Source organism: Ornithorhynchus anatinus, chromosome 5, assembly GCF_004115215.2.
Source record: "Ornithorhynchus anatinus isolate Pmale09 chromosome 5, mOrnAna1.pri.v4, whole genome shotgun sequence".
Taxonomy (NCBI): domain Eukaryota; kingdom Metazoa; phylum Chordata; class Mammalia; order Monotremata; family Ornithorhynchidae; genus Ornithorhynchus; species Ornithorhynchus anatinus.
The window spans coordinates 78,497,430-78,517,004 of NC_041732.1; the positions used below are offsets into that span (position 1 = coordinate 78,497,430).

At 51.5% G+C, this 19,575-nt stretch overlaps 1 protein-coding gene across 2 annotated transcripts in view; it reads left to right on the forward strand.

Moving 5' to 3' along the window:
* Positions 1 to 19,575, forward strand: part of ALPL (alkaline phosphatase, biomineralization associated) — an 82,014-nt gene that overhangs the window by 41,673 nt on the left and 20,766 nt on the right. For both annotated transcript variants that reach the window (XM_029066462.1, XM_029066463.1), the window contains exons 2-6: positions 3,387 to 3,593; positions 8,189 to 8,308; positions 10,119 to 10,234; positions 14,130 to 14,304; positions 15,137 to 15,312. In XM_029066462.1, coding sequence (XP_028922295.1) covers positions 3,536 to 3,593; positions 8,189 to 8,308; positions 10,119 to 10,234; positions 14,130 to 14,304; positions 15,137 to 15,312 — 645 coding nt within the window. In that variant the 5' untranslated portion in view covers positions 3,387 to 3,535. The remainder of the gene's footprint in view (positions 1 to 3,386; positions 3,594 to 8,188; positions 8,309 to 10,118; positions 10,235 to 14,129; positions 14,305 to 15,136; positions 15,313 to 19,575) is intronic.

Here is a 19,575-nt window from a genome sequence, read left to right on the forward strand (position 1 = left end):
CCCAGCGCTTAGAACAGTGCTCTGCACATAGTAAGCAGTTAACAAATACCAACATTATAATCAGGTTGAACACAGTTCCTGTCCCACCTGGGGCTCACAGTCTTAATCCCCATTTTACAGTTGAGGTAACGGAGGCACAGGGAAGTGAAATGACTCGTCCTAGGTCACACAGCAGACAAGTGGCAGACCTGGGATTAGAAGCCAGGTCTTCTGACTCCCAGGCCCGTGCTCTATCAACCAAGCCGCGCTGCTTCTCCAGCATTCTTCCCCAGGGTTTAGGTCAATACTGTGCACAAAGTAAGCACTTGGAAAATAACTGTTGTCACTAAATGAACCTGTGGCCTCAGAGCCTTCCTGCTGGTGCATCCAGGTGCGTGTGTGTGTTTGTGGTGGGGTGTGTGTGCGTGGGGGTGGGGGGGAAACTAAGCAACCAGAGCAGCCAGCGGGGCAGAAGAGACCGGGGCTAGGGCAGAGGGGAGGAGGCTGAAAACAAGAATCCCTATGGTCCCAGAGACCCACCAGAAACACTCTCCTCAGCCCCTTTTCTAATAATAATTGTGGCATTTGTTAAGAGCTTACTAAGTGCCAAGCACTGTACTGAGCTCTGGGGTGGATACAAGGAAATTGGGTTCAATACGGTCCTTGTCCCACAGGGAGATCACAGTCTCAATCCCCATTTTACAGATGAAGGAACTGTCCCAACGCAGACAAGTGGCGGAGTCAGGATTAGAACACAGGTCCTTCTGGCTCCCAGGCCTGTGCCCTATCCACTACGTCATGACGCTTCTCAATTTCTCCCCCATCCACCCCTCAGAGCCCTCCTTGCTATGTGCCCACCTCTTACAAAACCTAAGAGATCCTGAGGGCTTTTCACTGAGCCCTCCCTTTCCATCTGTCCCTTCTCCCCTCCCCATTCCACCTACTTCTTCCCTCTGCTCTAGGCCCTTCCCCTCCCCACAGCACTTGTGTATATTTGTATATATTATTTATTACTCTATTTTATGAATGGTGTGTATATATCCATGATTCTATTTATCTATTTCGATGGTAGTGTTGCCTGACGTTTTGTTTTGCTGCCTGTCTCCCCCTTTCAGACTGTGAACCCGTTATTGGGCAGGGATTGTCTCTTATCTGTTGCCAAATTATAGATTCTAAGAGCTTAGTACAGTGCTCTACACCCAGTAAGCGCTCAATAAGTATGATTGAATGAATGAATGCCCTCATCGCTTCCCATCCAGCAATGGCAGATGTGGCTGAATCAGTGGGGCTGGGGGCCAGGGACTGGGCATAGAAGACAGTCTCGCCCATGGCTGGGTGGGGTAAAATCACTACTTCTTTTTCTCCTCCTCCTCCGCTCCTCATTTTCCTGTCCCTCCCCCAAAGGCTGCTTTCTCAATCAATCAATCAATGGTATTTATCGAGTGTTTACTATGTGCCGAACACTGTACTAAGCATTTGGGAGAGTACAACACAACTGTAGACATGTTCCCTGCCCATAATGAATTTACAGCCCAGAGGACGTCCCCTGAGTACGTCCTACAGCCTAGTCCTTTCCCGTGCTTTTCAAGTCTTTTATATGATTTAAAGAGCTCCTGTCAGGGCCGGGGTGGGGAGGGTGGAGGAGAAGGAGGAGGAGGAGGAAAAGGGGAGGGGAAGAAGGGGAGGAGGAAGAGGAGGGGAAGGGAAGCCGGGAAGGAGAATGAGGAGAGGAAGGGAAGATGGGGAGAAGGAAGAGGTGGGGGAGGAGGACGACGAAGTCCTGCCTGACTTCCCAGGGGCTTGGTGGGGCACACGTCTCTCTCGGATAGGCCAGCCTAGCTCCCGGGAGGCCTTTCCTGGGTACGCCAACGAGTACAGACTCCTCACTGCTGGAGAGATGGGTGGGAGGGTGGAGAGGGCCAGCTGGGAGGAGCAGTCTGGGATGGTCTCTCTGGGTGAGCTTGATCCAATAAGAGGGAAGAGGAAGAAGTTTTCTCCTAACTGCCAGCTGGGTTGGCCACCTTGGGGGCCTGGGTTTGAGTTGGGTGGGGTGCTCTGGGGACATCCTGTTAACTTTGATCTTTCAGAGACCTTAAATGTTCCAGGAAGAATCATGCCTCTCATTCAACCCGCATATTCAATCTGGCACCTTCACAACATTGCTTAAAATCCACCCTTTCCTTTCCTTTCCATCCAAACTGCTACCTTATTGATCCAAGAACTTGTCCTATCCTACTTCGACTACTCCATCAGCCTCCTTGCTGACCTCCCTGCCTTCTGCCTCTCCCCATTCCGGTCCATACTTTACTGCTGCCCAGATCATTTTTCTAAAAAATTGGTCAGTTCATGTGTACCCACTCCTCAAGAAACTTCCAGCAATTGCCCAACTACCTCAACATCAAACAGAAACTCCTTTACCATAGGCTTTAAAGCACTCAGTCACCTTGCCCCCTCCTACCTCACCTCACGAGTGTCCTCCTACAGCCTACCCTGCACACTTCGCTCCCCTAGCATCAGTTTATCCACTGCGCCCCAATCCCGTCTATCTCGCTGCTGACCCTTTTCCCACATCCTGCCCCTAGCCTGGAACTACCTTCCCCTCTATATATTCCAGACCATCACTCTCCTCATCTTCAAAGCCTTTTTAAGGTTCTAATTCCTCCAAGAGATCTTCCCCAGTTAAGCCCGCTTTTTTCTGTGGTGTTCGTTATGCACAGACACTGTACTAAATGCTCTTTTCTCTGGCTCCCTCTCCCTTTTGCATCAATTATGCACTTGGATCTGTAACCTTTTTGATATTTGACCCACTATCAACCCAACTAATTCCGTACGCATCTTTAAATTGTAATTTATTAATTTATATTAATTCCTGTCTCCCCCTCCAGACTGTAAGCTCATTGTGGGCGGGCAACATGTTTGTCAACTTTGTTAAATTATACTTTCCCAAGCACCTAACACAGAGTTAGTGCTCAATAAATACCACTGATGATGATGATGATGAAGCTCTGTGCAGCTGAACCCTTCCAGCTCTTCAGCTCTGTTGCATTGTACTCTCCCTAGTGCTTAGTACAGTGCTCTACACTCAGTGAGCGCTCAATAATTATGACTGAGTATTGTACTCTCCCAAGTGCCTAGAACAGTGCTCTGCACATAGTTAGTGCTCAATAAAAACCACTAATAATGATCATGAAGCCCTGTGCAGCTGAGCCCTTCTTACCCTTCAGCTGTTGTACTGCAGTCTCCCAAGTGTTTATTGCAGTGCTCTGCACGTAGTACTTACGACTGATTGATAGATTGATTCCTGGTTGAGAGCTCAGCCTTGGGGGTGATGGGCTGCGTCCTGCCTCAGCGAGGCTGTACGGTTCTAGGGAGCAGGGATCCTTCACCTGTGTTGTCCACTCTCAAAGGCCTCGTAACAGAAGACTCGCCATCCATCCGACCGCCCGACCCTCCTGACGCGCTCTCAGCCTCGAGCCCCGGTTCTGCGGGCCTGGAACGAGCAGCTTTGGCTCTGACCTCCGCAGCGCTCACCTTCCCGACGCTTGGTGGAGGCACCATGCGTGCTCTCCTGGTGCTTCTGCTGGCCGGAACAGGCCTCTCCTCCCTCGTGCCAGGTAGGACACTGAACGGCACCGGTCCGGCTGGCCTGCGGTTGGGAGGAGATGGACGGATGGGAGAAGGGAGCGGGCGCAGCCAGAGGCTTGGTTTCCAGGCAGAGGAAGGAGGTTGGAATCTGAGACAGGTTCTCCGGTGACTTTGGGAGGGACTGGGAGGGTTTGGGAAGGACTGGAAAGGGTTGGGAGGAAGTGGGAGGGGTGAGGAGGGTCCAAGAGGGACCGGGAGGGATTGGGAGGGATTGGGAGGGATTTGGAGGGATTGGGAGGGATTTGGAGGGACTGGGAGAGACTGGGAGGGATTCAGAGGGACTGGTAGGAATTCGGGAGGACTGGGAGGGATTGGGAGGAAGTGAGAGGGTTTGGGAGGAAGTGGGAGGGTTTGGGAGGGAAAGGGAGTGAATGGCAGGGACTGGGAAGGGTTGGGAGGAAATGAGAGGTACTGGGAGGAAGCGGGAGAGGCTAGGAGTGACAGGGAGAGGGGAGACAACACTGGGAGCTGTTGGGAGAGATTGAAAGGGATTGGGAGGGCAGGGAAGGCAGAAGGGAAGTGGAAGGCAGATGTATACATATACAGTGTACGACCGCTAGCTAGGAGTGGGAACCTGTCACCCTGTCCCTGGGGATGACGTCGGGGGTAGAGGCAGTGACAGGGGCAGTGTTATCAGTGGTAGAAGTGACAGCAGCACTCTCTGTTGAAGGTTTGGGGAAGAAGCCATGGGTTTGCTGCTTGGTAGAAATATGGCACAGTCCTGCCCTCAAGGCGCTTCCAAAAAAGTAGCATGGACGAGTGGAAAGAGTCAGGAGACGTGGATTCTAATGCCAACTCCACAGATTGCCTCTTCTGTCACCTTCCCTCCCCATGCCCTCCCTGTGCCCTCCTTTCCTGCGCCCATGTGGTGCCAGAGGGCAAGCCAAGGGAGTCAGGAGAGTGCAGAGCCGCTCCCAGAGACCTCCCAGTTACCATGTGTGAAGCACTGTGCTTAGAATAATTCTGGTATTTGTTAAAAAGACTTACTGTGTGTCAGGACCTGTACTTAGCCGAATTGTACTTTCCAAGCATTTAGTACAGTGCTCTGCACACAGTAAGTGCTCAATAAATACTATTGAATGAATAAATGAATACTAAGCACTGGGGTGGATACAAGGAAATCAGATTGGACACAGTCCCTCTCCCATGTGGGGCTCAAAATCTCGAACTCCATTTGACAGGTGAGGTAAAGTGACTTGCCCAAGGTCACACGGAAGAAAAGTGGTTGAGCCTGGATTAGAACCCATGACCTTCTGACTCCTTGGCCCGTGCTCTATTCACTATGCCATGCTGCTCCTCACTGTGCTAAGCACTTGGATCAAACGCGGTCCCTGCCCCTTCCTTCCCCCCGCCCCCCCGCCGAAAGATGAAAGATGACAGATTTGCTTTCTGATCTAGGGAACCTGAATCAAATTCTTCTCTCCTAGACAGCATCAGGAACGTTCCCTGCCCCATGTCCTGCTGACATTTTCTTATCTTATTGCCTCCTTATCTTCCCACCAAATCCTGACCTCCCCCGTCTATCCCATCACAGTAGACAATACTACTATCCTCCCTGCTCTACAAGCCTTGATGTTGTCCTCAGCTTGTCTGTCTCTCATAAAACCCACATATTCAATCTGTCACCAAATCCTGTCGGTTTCACTATCACAACATCGCTAAAATCCACCCTTTCCTCACCATCCAAACTGCTACTATGATGATCCAAGCACTTATCCTAGGCCACCTTGACTATTGTATCTACCTCCTTGCTGACCTCGCTGCTACTTGTTTCTCCCCACTCCAGTCCATACTTCACTCTGCTGCCTGAATCATTTTTCTAAAAAAAGTTCAGTCCTTGTATCCCCACTCCCCGAGAACCTCTAGTGATTGCCCATCCATCTTTTCATCAAGCAGAAAACCCTTTCTATTGGCTTTAAAGCCCTCGATCATCTTCCCCTTTCTTATTTTACTGCACAGATTTTGTTCATTCATTTATTCAATCATATTTATTGAGTGCTTACTGTGTGTAGAGCACTGCACTATGCTTGGGATAAACAGACAAATTCCCTTCCCACAACAAACTTACAGTCTAGAGGTGGGGAGACAGATATCAATACAAATAAATAATATTACAGATATGTACAGAGGTGCTGTGGGGGTGGGGGAGGGACAGCAAAAGGAGCAAGTCAGGGCAACCCAGAAGGGAGTGGGAGATGAGGAAAGATGGGGCTTGGTCTGGGAAGGCCTCTTGGAAGAGATGTGCCTTCAATAAGGCTTTGAAGTGGGGAGAGTAATTGTCTGTTGGATTTGAGGAGGGAGGGCGTTCCAGGCCAGAGGCAGGATGTGGGTCGGGGTTGGCGGTGAGATAGGTGAGATCGAGGCACAGTGAGAAGGTTAGCCCTAGAGGAGCGAAGTGTGCGGGCTGGGTTGTAGAAAGAGAAGAGCGAGGTGAGGTAGGAGGGGGCAAGGTGGTGGAGTGCTTTAAAGCCAAGGGTGAGGAGTTTTTGCTTAATACAGAGGTAGATGGGCAACCACTGGAGTTTTTTGAGGAGCAGGGTGATGTGTCCTGAATGTTTTTGTAGAAAAGTGACCCGGGCAGCAGAGTGAAGTATGGACTGGAGTGAGGAGAGACAGGAGGCTGCAAGGTCAGCAAGGAGGCTAATGCAGTAACCCAAGTGGGAGAGGATGAGTGATTGTATTAACATGGTAGCAGTTTGGATGGAGAGGGAAGGGAGGATTTTAGCTATGATGTGAAGGTGGGACTGACAGGATGTAGTGATGGATTGAATATGTGGGTTGAATGAGAGAAAGGAGTCAAGGATAAAGCCAAGGATATGGGTTAGTGAGACAGGAAGGATGGTGATGCTATCTATAGTGATGGGAAAGTCAGAAGGAGGACAGGATTTGGGTGGGAAGATAAGGAGCTCTGTTTTGGTCATGTTAAGTTTGAGGTGACAGGAGGACATCCAAGTAGAGGTGTCTTGAAGGCAGGAGGAGATGCAAGATCAGAGAGAAGGTGAGGGATCAGGGCAAGAGATGTAGATTTGGGTATCTTCTTCATAGAGGTGGTAGTCGAAGTCATGGGAGCGAATGGGATTGAGTGTAGTTGGAGAATAGAAGGGGACCGAGAACTGAACTTTGAAGGACCCCCCCACAGTTAGAGGTTGGGAGGCAGTGGAGGAGACCACGAAGGAGACTGAGAATGAAAAGCCAGAGAGATGAGAGCCAGAAGAGGACAGAGTCAGTGAAGCCAAAATTGGATAACGTTTCCAGGAGAAGTGGGTGATCCACAGTGTCGAAGGTAGCTGAGAGGTCAAGGAGGATTAGGATGGAGTAGAGGCCGTTGGATTTGGCAAGAAGGAGGTCATTGGTGACCTTTGAGAAGGCACTTTCTGTGGAGTGAAGGGGATGAAAGCCAGATTGGAGGGTGTCAAAGAGAGAATTGGAGGAGAGCAATTTGAGACAGCAGTTGTAGGCAACTCGCTCAAGGAATTTGGAGAGGAATGGTAGGAGGGAGATGGGGAGATAACTAGTGGGAGCCACGGGGTCAAGGGAGATGCTCACTTCACTCTTCTAAAGCCAATCTACTCAATGGACCTCCAATTTGTCTATCTCATTGCCTACCCCTTTCCCAAGTCCTCCCTTTGGCATGGGACTTCCTCTCCCTTCATGTCTGACAGACCCTCACTCTCCCCACCTTCAAATTAAAATCACGACTCCTCCAAGAGGCCTTTCCCGACTAAGCCCTCTTTTCCTCTGCTTCCTCTCCCTCTGTGTCGACCTAGCACTTGGATTTGTACCTCATATTCACCCCACCCTCAGCCCCACAACACTTATGTACATATCCACAATGTATTTTAATGTCTGTCTCCCTCTCTAGACAGTATGCTTCTTGTGGGCAGGGATCATGCCTACTAACTCTACACACAGTAAGCGCTTAATAAGTATAATTGATTGATTAATCTTCTCCTGCTTCAAGTTGGTATTCAAACCTTGGATTAAACAAATTAAACATCTGCTTCCTCCGTTGGATTGTAAGATCCCTGAGGGCAAGGATACCGGAAGCAGCCTGGCTTAGTGGAAAAAGCACAGGCTTGGGAGTTAGAGGTCATGGGTTCTAATCTCGACTCTGCCACTTTTCTACCATGTGACCGTGGGCAAGTTACTTAAATTCTCTGTGCCTCTATTGCCTCATCTGTAAAATGGGGATGAAGACTGAGCCCCACGTGGGACAACCTGATTACTTTGTATCTACCCCAGGGCTTCGAACAGTGCCTGGCACACAGTAAGCGCTTAAATACCAACATTATTATTACTATTATTATTATTATCTCCCAAGCTCTTGCACAGTACTTTGCACAGAGTAAGTGTTCAATAAATACCACGGATTGACTGATTAAATATGGAAGGAAACAGATAACTGGTCTCACACCCATCAGCCAGGGACCAGATTCTTCCCAGATGCTGAGATCCAGCAGAATAGCTACACAGCCATCTGCCATCTTGGGAAGAAGGCAACTGAAGCTGGGGAGTCTGGTCCTGGTCGCACTGACTCTGCCTCGTGTGCCCTGCTCTTTTCCAGAGAGGGAGAAGAACCCCAAGTACTGGAGGGAGCAGGCCCAGCAGACCCTGCGGCGTGCCCTGGAGCTGCAGAGCCTCAACACCAATGTGGCCAAAAATGTCATCATGTTCCTGGGAGACGGTGAGTGTCCGTTGAGCCCCGGGGCAGCCCGAGCTTGGTTGGTAGTTCAGGGCACGGGGGACCCAGGTGAGGTTCCGGGCTAGGTTCCGGGCTAGGTTCCGGGCTGGGCTCTGGATTGGGTACCAGGCTAGACCGCTGAGCTGGGCTCCGGGCTGGGTTCCAGACTGGGCTTTGAGTTTAATTCTGGGCTGGGCTCTGGGGTCATTCAGTAGTATTTATTGAGCACTTACTATGTGCAGAGCACTGTACTCTGGGGCTCCAGGCTGGGCTCTTGACTAAGTTGTGGACTGAGCTCTAGGCTGTCTTCCGGGATAGGACTCTGGACTGGGATCTGTGCTGGGGCTCGAGGCTGGGGCTCTAGGCTGGTCTCTACATTGGGAATTTGACTAAGTTCTGGGCTGGTGTTACGGGCTGGAACTCCAGGATGGGATTCCAGCCTGGGCTCCTGATTAAATTCTGGCTGGGCTCTGGACTGGACTCCAGGCTGGGTTCTAGGCTAAGACTTCATGCTGGGCACTGGGCAGGGTTCTGGGCTGGGGCCCCGGGCTGGCTTCCAGGCTGGGCTCTGGGCTAAGATCTGGGTTGGGTTCTGAGCTGGGCTCCAGCATGGGCTCCAGGATGGAGTTCCAGGCTGGGCTCCTGGCCAAGCATTGGGCTGGGCTGGGTTTAAGGCTAGAACTTCAGGCGGGACTCCTGGATGGGCTCCAGGCTGGGTTCTGGGCTGGGGCTCCAGGAGGGACTCCTGTCTGCCTGTGGCCCCACAGAGCCGCTGTGGTGCCAGTGGGGAGGTCTGGCACTGCCAAGTTTACAGAAAGGGTCAGTTAGCTGCAATATGGCCTGGGAAAGCTCACGCAGAGGTTCCCGCCACCAGTGTCCAGGCTGGCACAGGGAACAGCAGCTGGAGGTGGTGTTGGTTCTGGGGGCTTCATTAATTCATTCAGTCAAATTTACTGAGCACTTATTCTGTGTAAGGCACTGTACTAAGCACTCAGGAGAGTACAGTGTAACAACAAACAGACACTTTCTTACCCACAACGAGGTCACAGTCTAGAGGGGGAGACTGACATTAATATAAATAGATAAATAGATTACAGATATAAAAATATGATAATAATGATAGTATTTATTAAGCTCTTACTATGTGCCACACCCTGAACTAAGCACTGGGGTGGATACAAGCAAATCAGGTTGGACACAGTCCCTGTTCCACGTGGAGTTCACAGTCTCAATCCCCATTTTACAGATGAGGGAACTGAGACACAGAAGTGAAGCAACTTGCCCAAGGTCACATAGCAGACAAGTGGTGGAAACGGGATTAGAACCCATGACCCTCTGATTCCCAGGCCAGCGCTCTCTCTACTATGTCATGCTTCAGTGGAGCTAGCTGGTAGGGGGCTGCTGGGCACCACTGCTGCTGGGTTTCCTCTGGTTCCAGCCACTCCCAGGCCCTCTGCTGGGAATCAGTAAACAGTGGCGATTGCTGCTGCTGTTACTGATGCTCTTATTGCGGATGTGGAATTTCCTGGCGTGAATGCAAAAATTCCAAGACCTACAGATAGGCGCATGCGTGCACACAACACACTTTTTCACCGAGAGGAATACTAACACACATAAACACGGGCACAGATATTCACACGCATGCAAAAACACAAAAGGGATTCTTCTTGTCTGGGGGAAGTGGGAGATGCCAGACCACAGCTAAATGGGAAATGACCTGGAAACCACGGGGAAGGGCTGGGCGTTAGGACCGGGGGTAACCCCACTGGGGGTTAGGACTGGGGGTGACGGGCCTCCCTTCTGCACGTTGCAGGGATGGGGGTTTCCACAGTGACAGCCGCCCGCATCCTCAAGGGTCAGCTGGACAACAAGCCAGGAGAGGAGACCCTCCTGGAGATGGACAAGTTTCCCTTCGTTGCACTCTCCAAGGTGACCCCCTCCCCATCACTCAGCAACAAGAGGTCCGACTGGGGACTCCTGGGTGCGGGGCAGCATCCCAGGGGTGGTTCCTGGATGAGGGCAGAGGCCTGGATGTAGGGGTGGTTCCTGGGGGCTGGCAGAGACCCAGCTATGGGGCACAGACCCGGGTGTGGAGGTTGTTCCCGGCTGTGGGCAGGGTCCTGGAGGGTGACTTTGTCCGGGCAGTTAGGGAACAAACCAAAGAAGTAAGAATGGAGATCCCATCTCTTGAGGAGCTTCCAAACTAAAGGTAGAGACAGCAGGAAAAAATGGATAAATGGACCATAGAGTGCAAGACAAGATAATAATAATAATTATGATCTTTGTTAAGTGCTTACTATGTGCCAAGCACTGTTCTAAGCGCTGGGGTAGGTACAAGGTAATTGGGTTGTCTCACGTGAGGCTCACGGTCTTTATCCCCATTTTACAGATGACGTTAACAGGCACAGAGAAGTTAAATGACTTGTCCAAGGTCACATCGCAGACAAGTGGCAGAGCCAGGATCAGAACCCATGTCTTCTGACTCCCAAGCCCGTGCTCTTGTCATAAACCACGAGAAACTAGCACTGATGAATAAATTAATGACCAGGAAATCTGTGGGTGCTGAGGTGGCTGAGGGCTGGGCATGGCTGGGAAGGTGGGGAATCATCCCTGCTCCCCTTTCCTGACCTGACTTGACTCCCATCCTGAGCCATTCACCAAGCCAATTCCGGGACCCTCCTCAGCTGGATCTTTCACCATCCTCTTCTCCTTCCTTGGCTCCGTCCTTCCAACCAACCAATCAACAAATCAGTCAGTCAGTCTTATTTACTGAACTCCTACAGTGTGCAGGCACTGAATTAAGAGCGGAACATTGTAATACTCATTTTCATAAAATTAGTAGATACCATCTCTGCCCTTAAGGGGCTTAAAATTCAACAGGGAAGAAAAGCACTTGAATAACTTGTACGGAGGAAGAAGCAATAGAGAATAAAGATATGAGGATAGGTACAACAGCCTGATGTGAGTACCCAGGTGTTTAGGTGACATAGAAGTGCTAAAATGGCTTGACGGGGAGCTGAGAGATGAATCAGGGAAGGCCTTCTAGAGTTATGATTTCAGAGGGAGCTTGAAGATGAGGAGAGCAGTGGTCTGCTGGATGTGAAGGGGGAGGGAGTTGTAGGCAGAAAGGAGGCTGTGAACAAGTAGTTGGAAGAAAGAGAGATGAGAATGAGGCCTGGTGAGAAGTTGGCTTGAGAAGAGTGAAGCATGTGAGCTGGGGTGTGGTGGGAGAGGAGAGAAGACAAATAAAGAAGAGACCTGATTGAATGCCTTAATACCAATAGTCAGGAGTTTCTGTTTGAAGAGGAGATGGATGGGAAACCCCTGGAGGTTTTTGAGAAGTGGGGAGATGTGAACAGAACGATGTTGGAGATAAATGATCCAGACAGTAGAGGGAAGGGGGAGAGGTTGGAGGCAGGTTCATCAGCTAAGAAGTTGATGTAGTTGTTGAGATGGGATATGAAAAGTGTTTGGACCAGCTTGGTGGCAGTTTGGATGGTGAGGAAGGGGCAGAGACTATGGGACAGGGACCCCCAGCCTCCCCCTGTACCTCTGCAGTCCAATTCCCTGGAAATAGCCAGGATCCTCTTGCTTTTTCCTTCTTTTTTTAATGGTATTTGTTAAGCATTTACTATGTACCAAGCCCTCTTCTAAACATTAGGGTAGATACAAAGTTATCAGGTTGAACACAGTGCCTGTCCCACATAGGGCTCACAGTCTAGGTAGGAGGGAGTAGGAATTAATCCCATTTTACAGATGAAGAAAGTGAGGTGCAGAGAAGTTAAATGACTTGCTAAAGCTCACGCAGCAGAAAAGTGGCAGAGTTGGAATTAGAACCCAGGTCCTCTGACTCCCAAATCCGTGCAATAGGTCATGCTGCTTTCCCCCAGCTCATCTCCCTCACCAATTCCCTCAGCTTCTGGGCTCCGGACCAGCTCCCAGCCAAGCCCTGCCTTAGGCTAGATGGGTGAGGGAGAGGTCCAAATCCCAGCCTCCAGCCCTGGGCCCCTGGCCTCCAGCCTCTAGTCCATTGTAATCTTCCTCCTCTGCTCAGGGAAGGGCCGGGTGACTCACTTATTTGGACATTGGCACCAGAGGTGCTTCCCTCAGGCCAGTGTGGTTCCCCCGTTTCATGGACTCCAGGCCCCCTAAGAGCAGAAGCCTGGGTGGCTGTGTCTTGGACACCCAGTTATGACTTTAGCTTCTGTCGCTTTCATAATTATGACTTTAGCTTCTGTCGCTTTCATACCTAGGTCATTGTTTGCTGCCCGTATCTCTCAGTTTCCCTTGGTTTCCCTTGAGACCCAATGTAGCGAGGCTATGGGGTCAGAGAGCTCTACGTGCTCCTAGAGCTCCGAGGCAGGTCTCATGCCCCGGCTTGCCCGTGCCGGGGCCCCTTCCTTCCTTACAGCTGGGAGCCTGGGAGCCAGGTGGGGAGGAATTCAGACAGGAACTTGGTCTTGGAAAGGGCAGGCCGGGGCCTGTGGCAGCCATGCCATGGGGAATGAACTCCCTCACCCGCAGGCCACGAGAGACTTCCGGGAGGGCAGGTGGCAGCAGACAGAGCTGTGACCCGAGATCCTGGAAGAAGTTCACCAAGTTGGCCCCGGGGGAAGGCCAGGGGAAGCCCTTGTGTCTGCCTCTTGGGACAGTCAGTTCCCCAGGGTCCAGGTCTGACTGGTCAGTGCTCCAGAGGGCACCTAGAGCCCAACCTCACCCCTGCCAACCCCCTGCCCCTCTTGAGCAAGAGCCCTTAAGACCCCTCTCCCACCAGCACTAAACCTGAGCCCCTCCTCCAGCTTTGGGCACGGCTTCTCCTGGGTCTCACCTGCGTGACCCCCCACCTCAACCTCTCCCAGGGTCACCACAGAGGTCCGAGGTGGGAGGGTGGGAGGAAGAGAGGGCTGCTGCTGGAGGAGAAGGGGTGTAGGGCTGGGCTCTGGCCAGAAGGGTTCTGACCACTTGGGCTGGCTATTTTGACCTCCCACTCGACCCTGACCCCTCTAGCTACCTGGGGAGGCTGAGCAGCTGTGAGTTAACCCATAAGTGAGAGGAGTAGGTCACGGGTCGGGTCGGCGGGTCAGGGAATGTGCGTGAGTCAATCAGAGATGGTTTCCCGAAAGAGGAGGAAGAGAAAGAGGAAGAGGAGGAGGAGGAGAGTGAGAAGCAGTGTGGCCTAGTGGATAGAACATAGACCTGGGAGTCAAAAGGACCTGGGTTCTAATCCCAATTCCACCACTTGTCTGCTGTGTGACCGTGGGCAAGTCACTCAACTTCCCTGGCCCTCAGTTACATCATCTGTAAAACGGGGATTAATACTTTGAGCCCCATGTGGGACGTGGACTGTGTTCAACCTGATTAGCCTCAGCATTTAGCACAGTGCCTGGAACATAGTAAGTGCTTTGCAAAATCCTTTAAAATAATGAGGAGGAGAAGGAGAAAGCAGGGGACATGGAGAAGGAAGAAGAACAAGGAGGAGGAGGAGGAGGAGAAGGGGGGCTGTGAAGGAGGGGCAGAGGGTGTGAGTGGTGAATTAGAGCAGAGAGAGGATGGTGACCAACTCCCTGGCCACTGGTCTCTGGGGGGGGGGAGATTGCAGAGGCTAGAGTTGGTGATATCCGGGGCCTCGGGGCGATGTGGGGCCCCTGAATTATAAGGAGAGGCTGTGGTTGTGGGTCCTGCCTCCTCTGGGAGCCTTGCCTCGCTCCCCTTGTGCCAGGCAGTTTCCAGCTTCGGGGACAGGAGGCCAAGCAGCCTGGTCAGTCTGGGGGTCCCGGGGGCATCCCCTCTGCCAGTCCTTGATGGCTCTTCTGCCTGCCTGTAGACCTACAACACCAACGCCCAGGTGCCCGACAGCGCGGGCACTGCCACGGCCTACCTGTGCGGCGTCAAGGCCAACGAGGGCACCGTGGGGGTGAGCGCCGCCGTCACTCGCTCCCAGTGCAACACGACCCAGGGCAACGAGGTCACCTCCATCCTCCGCTGGGCCAAAGATGCCGGTGAGTGGGGCCCAGGGCACCGGTGCCCAGAAGGGCATGATTGGGACCAGCAGCTTCCTCAGGGGCAGAGCTGGGGCTTGGGGACGAGCAGAGAACATGAAGCGGCAAGCCTCAGACCCCCCGGACCTGCTAGGCTTGCCCACCCTGCCCACTCAGAGGTGATGGGTCGGCTTCGCTCTTGGTTTCGGATTTTGCTTTCTGGTTTCTGGCACTTTGGGATGGGCCAGTTTCCGTTCCCACTACAATGAAAATAGAAACACACTTTTTGGAGGAAAGCTAATGTTAAATTCCTCCGTGACTAAGAGTGTGACTCGAGAGGTGAGCAGCAGGAGGGTGGGTGGGTGGACCCCAGGTCTGTCTCCCTCAGTGTAGTCCGCCTGCTGGCATCTGGGCAACCTGCCGCAAAGAGCCCAGCAAAGGACCAACCTGAGCCGTGTCCCGGGGGCAGGGCGGGAGGTCCAACAGACTCTGGCTGGGGAATGGTCCACCCCCACATTTGGCCCTACACAGTGTTGACCGTGGGGGTGCCCAGAGGCCATACCCACGCTTGGGCACCGGGGCTGGGCCGTGTGCCTGCCCAAGCCCAGGCCTGCCAGAGGGTTTTGTGGGGACGGAGGGAGGAGACCAGCCTGAGCCCGTGCAGGGCCCTGTCCCTCAGCTGGACTGGGTCTGCCCTTGGCATAAACAATGCCAGCAAGCCCGCAGGTCTGTTCCAATCCCCCAACTCAGTGCCCAGGAGCCGGGAGGTAGGGAGACTCCCTGGATTTGTTGGGGCCCAACTTCCCTGGTCCAGCCAGTCTCTGGCTGACGCAGCCTCTCCTCACCACTGTAGGCAAATCCGTGGGCATCGTGACCACGACTCGTGTCAACCACGCCACCCCCAGCGCTGCCTATGCCCACTCCGCCGACCGCGACTGGTACTCAGACAACGAAATGCCCCCCGAGGCGGTGGCCCAGGGCTGCAAGGACATCGCTTACCAGCTGATCCACAACATCCCCAACATCGAGGTGAGACTCCTGAGTCCCGGGCCAGTGTGGGACGGTTTTGCGGGCTCCTGTGTCTCTCTGGGAGCCAGTATCCAGGGCCTGCAGGGATCGCACCAACCTCGGATGAATCAGTGCTGTGAATTGGGCAGACTCCAGGGTCTTGGACCACAGGAATTTCCCATCCTGGGCCCCGGGGTCTGCCTTGGCCAACTCATTCATCATTACCAACAACACCGGCACGTGTATGGCCTCTGCTCTACCTTAAGTTCTTGGTAACACTCAATCAATTAAGCAATCAATTGCTCATGTTTATTGAGCATTTACTGTGTACGGAGTACTGTACTAAGTGTTTGGGAGAGTCCAATATAACAGCTGGTAGGCACTTTTCCTGCCAACTGGGGGAGACAAAGACAGTTGGCAAATATAAACTAAGGCAAGAATAAGAATGAGCGGGTAGGGATTATAATAGTGAAGATAATAATACAGTAGTTGTACTTATTAAATACTTATATGTGTTGAGCACTGGGAAAGATACAAGATACAGATCAGACACAGCAGAGCAAGGGGTGATAAAAGGCAAAAGTAAGCAATTAAACAAATGGATAACAAATCTACTGATGTGCATAGGAGTCCTGTTGGAATAACTTCAGTCAGTCAATTAATAACATTTATTGAGGGTTTACTGTGCGCAGAGCACTCTACTAAGCACTTGGGAGAGTACAATACAATAGATTTGGAAGATGCCATCCCTGTCCTCTAGGAGCTTACAGACTAGATTGGGAAAACACACACTAAAATAAATTACAGATAGGGAAAATTGGAGAGTGTAAAGATGTGTACGTAAGTGCTGTGGGGCTCGGGTAGAATGAATATCGAGTGCTTAAGTGTTTAAGGGGTGATAATAATGATAACTATGATGTTTGTTAAGCACTTACTATGCGCCAAGCACTGTACTAAGCACGGGAGTAAATACAAGAAAGTCTGGTCCTGAGAAGCAGCGTGGCTCAGTGGAAAGAGCATGGGCTTTGGAGTCAGAGGTCATGGGTTCGAATCCCGGCTCGGCCACTTGTCAGCTGTGTGACTTCGGGCAAGTCACTTAACTTCTCGGTGCCTCAGTTCCCTCATCTGTAAAATGGGGATTAAGACTGTGAGCCCCACGTGGGACAACCTGATTCCCCTGTGTCTACCCCAGCGCTTAGAACAGTGCTCGGCACATAGTAAGCGCTTAACAAATACCAACATTGGACTCACAGCCTAAGAAGGAGGGAGAACAGGTATTAAATGCCCATTTTGCAGCTGACAAAACTGAGGGACAGAAATTAAGTGAGTTGCCCAAGGTCACATGGGAAGTACGTGGCAGCCAGGCCCTCTGACTCTCAGGACCGTGCTCTTTTCACTAGGTCATGCTGCTTCCCTGCAGCAGTAGGAGGAGGAAGAGGAGGAGGAGGAAGAGGATGAGGAGGAGGAGGAAGTGTCCATTGATTGCAGTGCTTGGGAAGTACAAAAAAGAGAGATGACATATTCCCTGTCTACTTGGGCACTGCCCCAAGTACATAGGAACTCAGAAGAGAGGGCCAGGGGGCAAATGCAGGCTTATTAGGAAAAGACCTTTTGGAGGAGATGTGATTTTAGGAGGGCCAAGAAGGTGGGGATATGTCAGAGGCTTGTGGGAGGAGATGTCACTGTGGGGTCTTCGAAGAGAGGAAGGACAGGTTTGAACTAGGAGGGAGTTCCAGTTGAAGGGAAGGATGTGAGCAGGAGCTGGGAGACAGCACAGTTTCCAGCAAGGAGGAGCTAGAACGTTAGCATGAAATGAGGGGCAAAGTGCGAGCTGAGGGGCAATGGGAGAAGAGAGTGGAAGGTGATCGGGGGGCAGGAGTGGAGAGCCTAGGTGCGGATGACTGGAGCATGTTCGGTGAAGGTGCTTGCTCCACAGCTGGGTATTGTAGTTTGGGCACCTCTAGTAGTAGGAATAGCAATAGTAGCAGTAATATTGAGAAGCAGCGTGGCTCACTGGAAAGAGCCCGGGCTTGGGAGTCAGAGGTCATGGCCCTGTGTCTACCCCAGTGCTTAGAACAGTGCTCGGCACATAGTAAGCGCTTAACAAATGCCAACATTATTATTACTATAATCCCGGCTCCGCCGCTTGTCAGCTGTGTGACTTTGGGCAAGTCACTTCACTTCTCTGGGCCTCAGTTCCCTCATCTGAAAATGGGGATTAAGACTGTGAGCCCCACGTGGGACAACGTGATGACCTTGTATCCACCCCCAGCACTTAGAACAGTGCTTGGCTCATATTAAGCGCTTAACAAATACCATCGGTAGAAGTAAAACCAGCAGCAGTAGTAATAATAATAATAATGTTGGTATTTGTTAAGCGCTTACTAATGATCATAATAATAATAATTACGGCATTTGTTAAATGCTTACTATGTGCCAGGCACTGTACTAAGCACTGGGGCGGATACAAGCAAATCAGATTGGACACATTCCCTAGGGGCTCACAGTGTCGATCCCCATATTACAGATGAGGTAACTGAGGCCCTGAGAAGTGAAGTGACTCACCCAACTCACTCAGCAGACAAGTGGCAGGGTCAGGATTAGAATCCATGACCTTCTGACTAACGCCCATTGCCATAGAGAAGCAGCGTGGCTCAATGGAAAGAGCCCGGGCTTGGGAGTTAGAGGTCATGGGTTCTAATCCCGGCTCCGCCGCTTGTCAGCTGGGTGACTTTGGGCAAGTCACTTCACTTCTCTGAGCCTCAGTTCCCTCATCTGCAAAATGGGGATGAAGACTGTGAGCCCCACGTGGGACAAGTGGATCACCTTGTATCCCCCCAGGGCTTGGAACAGTGCTTGGCACATAGTAAGCGCTTAACAAATACCATCATTATTATTACTATTATATTCTATCCACTACGCCGCACTGCTTCTCAGTCATAGTATTAGAAGCAGTAAAAGCAATAATCGTATTTATTGAGTGCCCTCCGGGTGCAGTGCTCTGGAAGTTCAAAACAGAGAAGTGAAATATTCCCTGTCCACAAGCTGCCCATCAAGATACTCTAATAGGGAAGACAAAAAATTAGAGTAGTCAAAAGAAATGAATGAATTCACAATCGAATAAGCATCTCTACAAAAGTGTGGAGGAGGCATTTTAAGAAGGCTTAGAATGTAGGAGACACTGTGGTCTGTCAGATTTGGGGAAGGACAGACTTTCAGACCCTGAGATCAGCATGAGTCATGAGTGAGGTGCAGGTGGAAGAGGAACCAGAGATCAAAACTGAGAAGGAGCAGACAGACGGCTAAGAAGAGAACCAGGCTAATACCATATCGGAAAACCAAATTCCAAAGAGGCGGGAGCAATCCACAGTTCAAAGGTCACTGAGAGATCCTGGAGGATTAGAATGAGGCAGAGCCCATTGGATTCGGCTACAAGAAACTCTCTGGTGTCTAGAGGGTGCAGTTCTGTGAGCTTCTGGGGTCAGCCAAAGCGGAGTGTCTAATAGACTGATCCCAGCTGAGCCGGAGCAACTGAATATCATCTAACCGGACAGCCACAGCAGTCAAAGTCAAGACTGTCTCAGCTAACCCGGAGCACATGGCCAGAGGTTCCTGCAATCTGGGAACTTGATTCTGACCCTGAGTAAACTACTGAAAAGTGAGGATTTCCCCAGGAAATGAGAAAGATTGCTAACTCTTTCCCCCTTGCCCCCATACAAAGGAAAGCAACAGCCCCAGGTCCCCCTGAGCCCTGCAGAAGTTGAGGCTCTGTTTAAGACTGGTGGCCCTCAGGTCACAATTCACCTCCTCCCCTCTCCCCTGTCTTCAAGGACTCCCTTACCTCGGGATGTGGGCAGGTGCTGGTGGTACGGTAGCCATCTGGGCCTGGATGTCTGTGAGCAATGAATATGCCTGTTTATCGTTGTATTGTACTCTCCCAGGTGCTTAGTACAGTCAACTGCACATGGTAAGTGCTCAATAAATATGATTGACAGACTGAAAGTGAGTCAGATGGCTGGTGGCCTTCTTGTCCCTGTTCTCTCCCACCTGGAGCACTTTCCCAGGAGGAGCCAGAGGGGGTGGTGGCGGAGAAGCATGGAGATCTGAAAACATCTGTGCAATTAAAGACTTAGAGGCTTGGGAGGAAGACAGGGGACCCAGACTGAGGGGATTTCCTATGGGGCTGAGCTGAAAGCAAACAGTAAACAGTAATTCTCCCCTTTTCCCCCAATTTTCTAACCTGCCTCTCACCCCCTTCCATCCTACTCCCGGAACTGCCTCAGA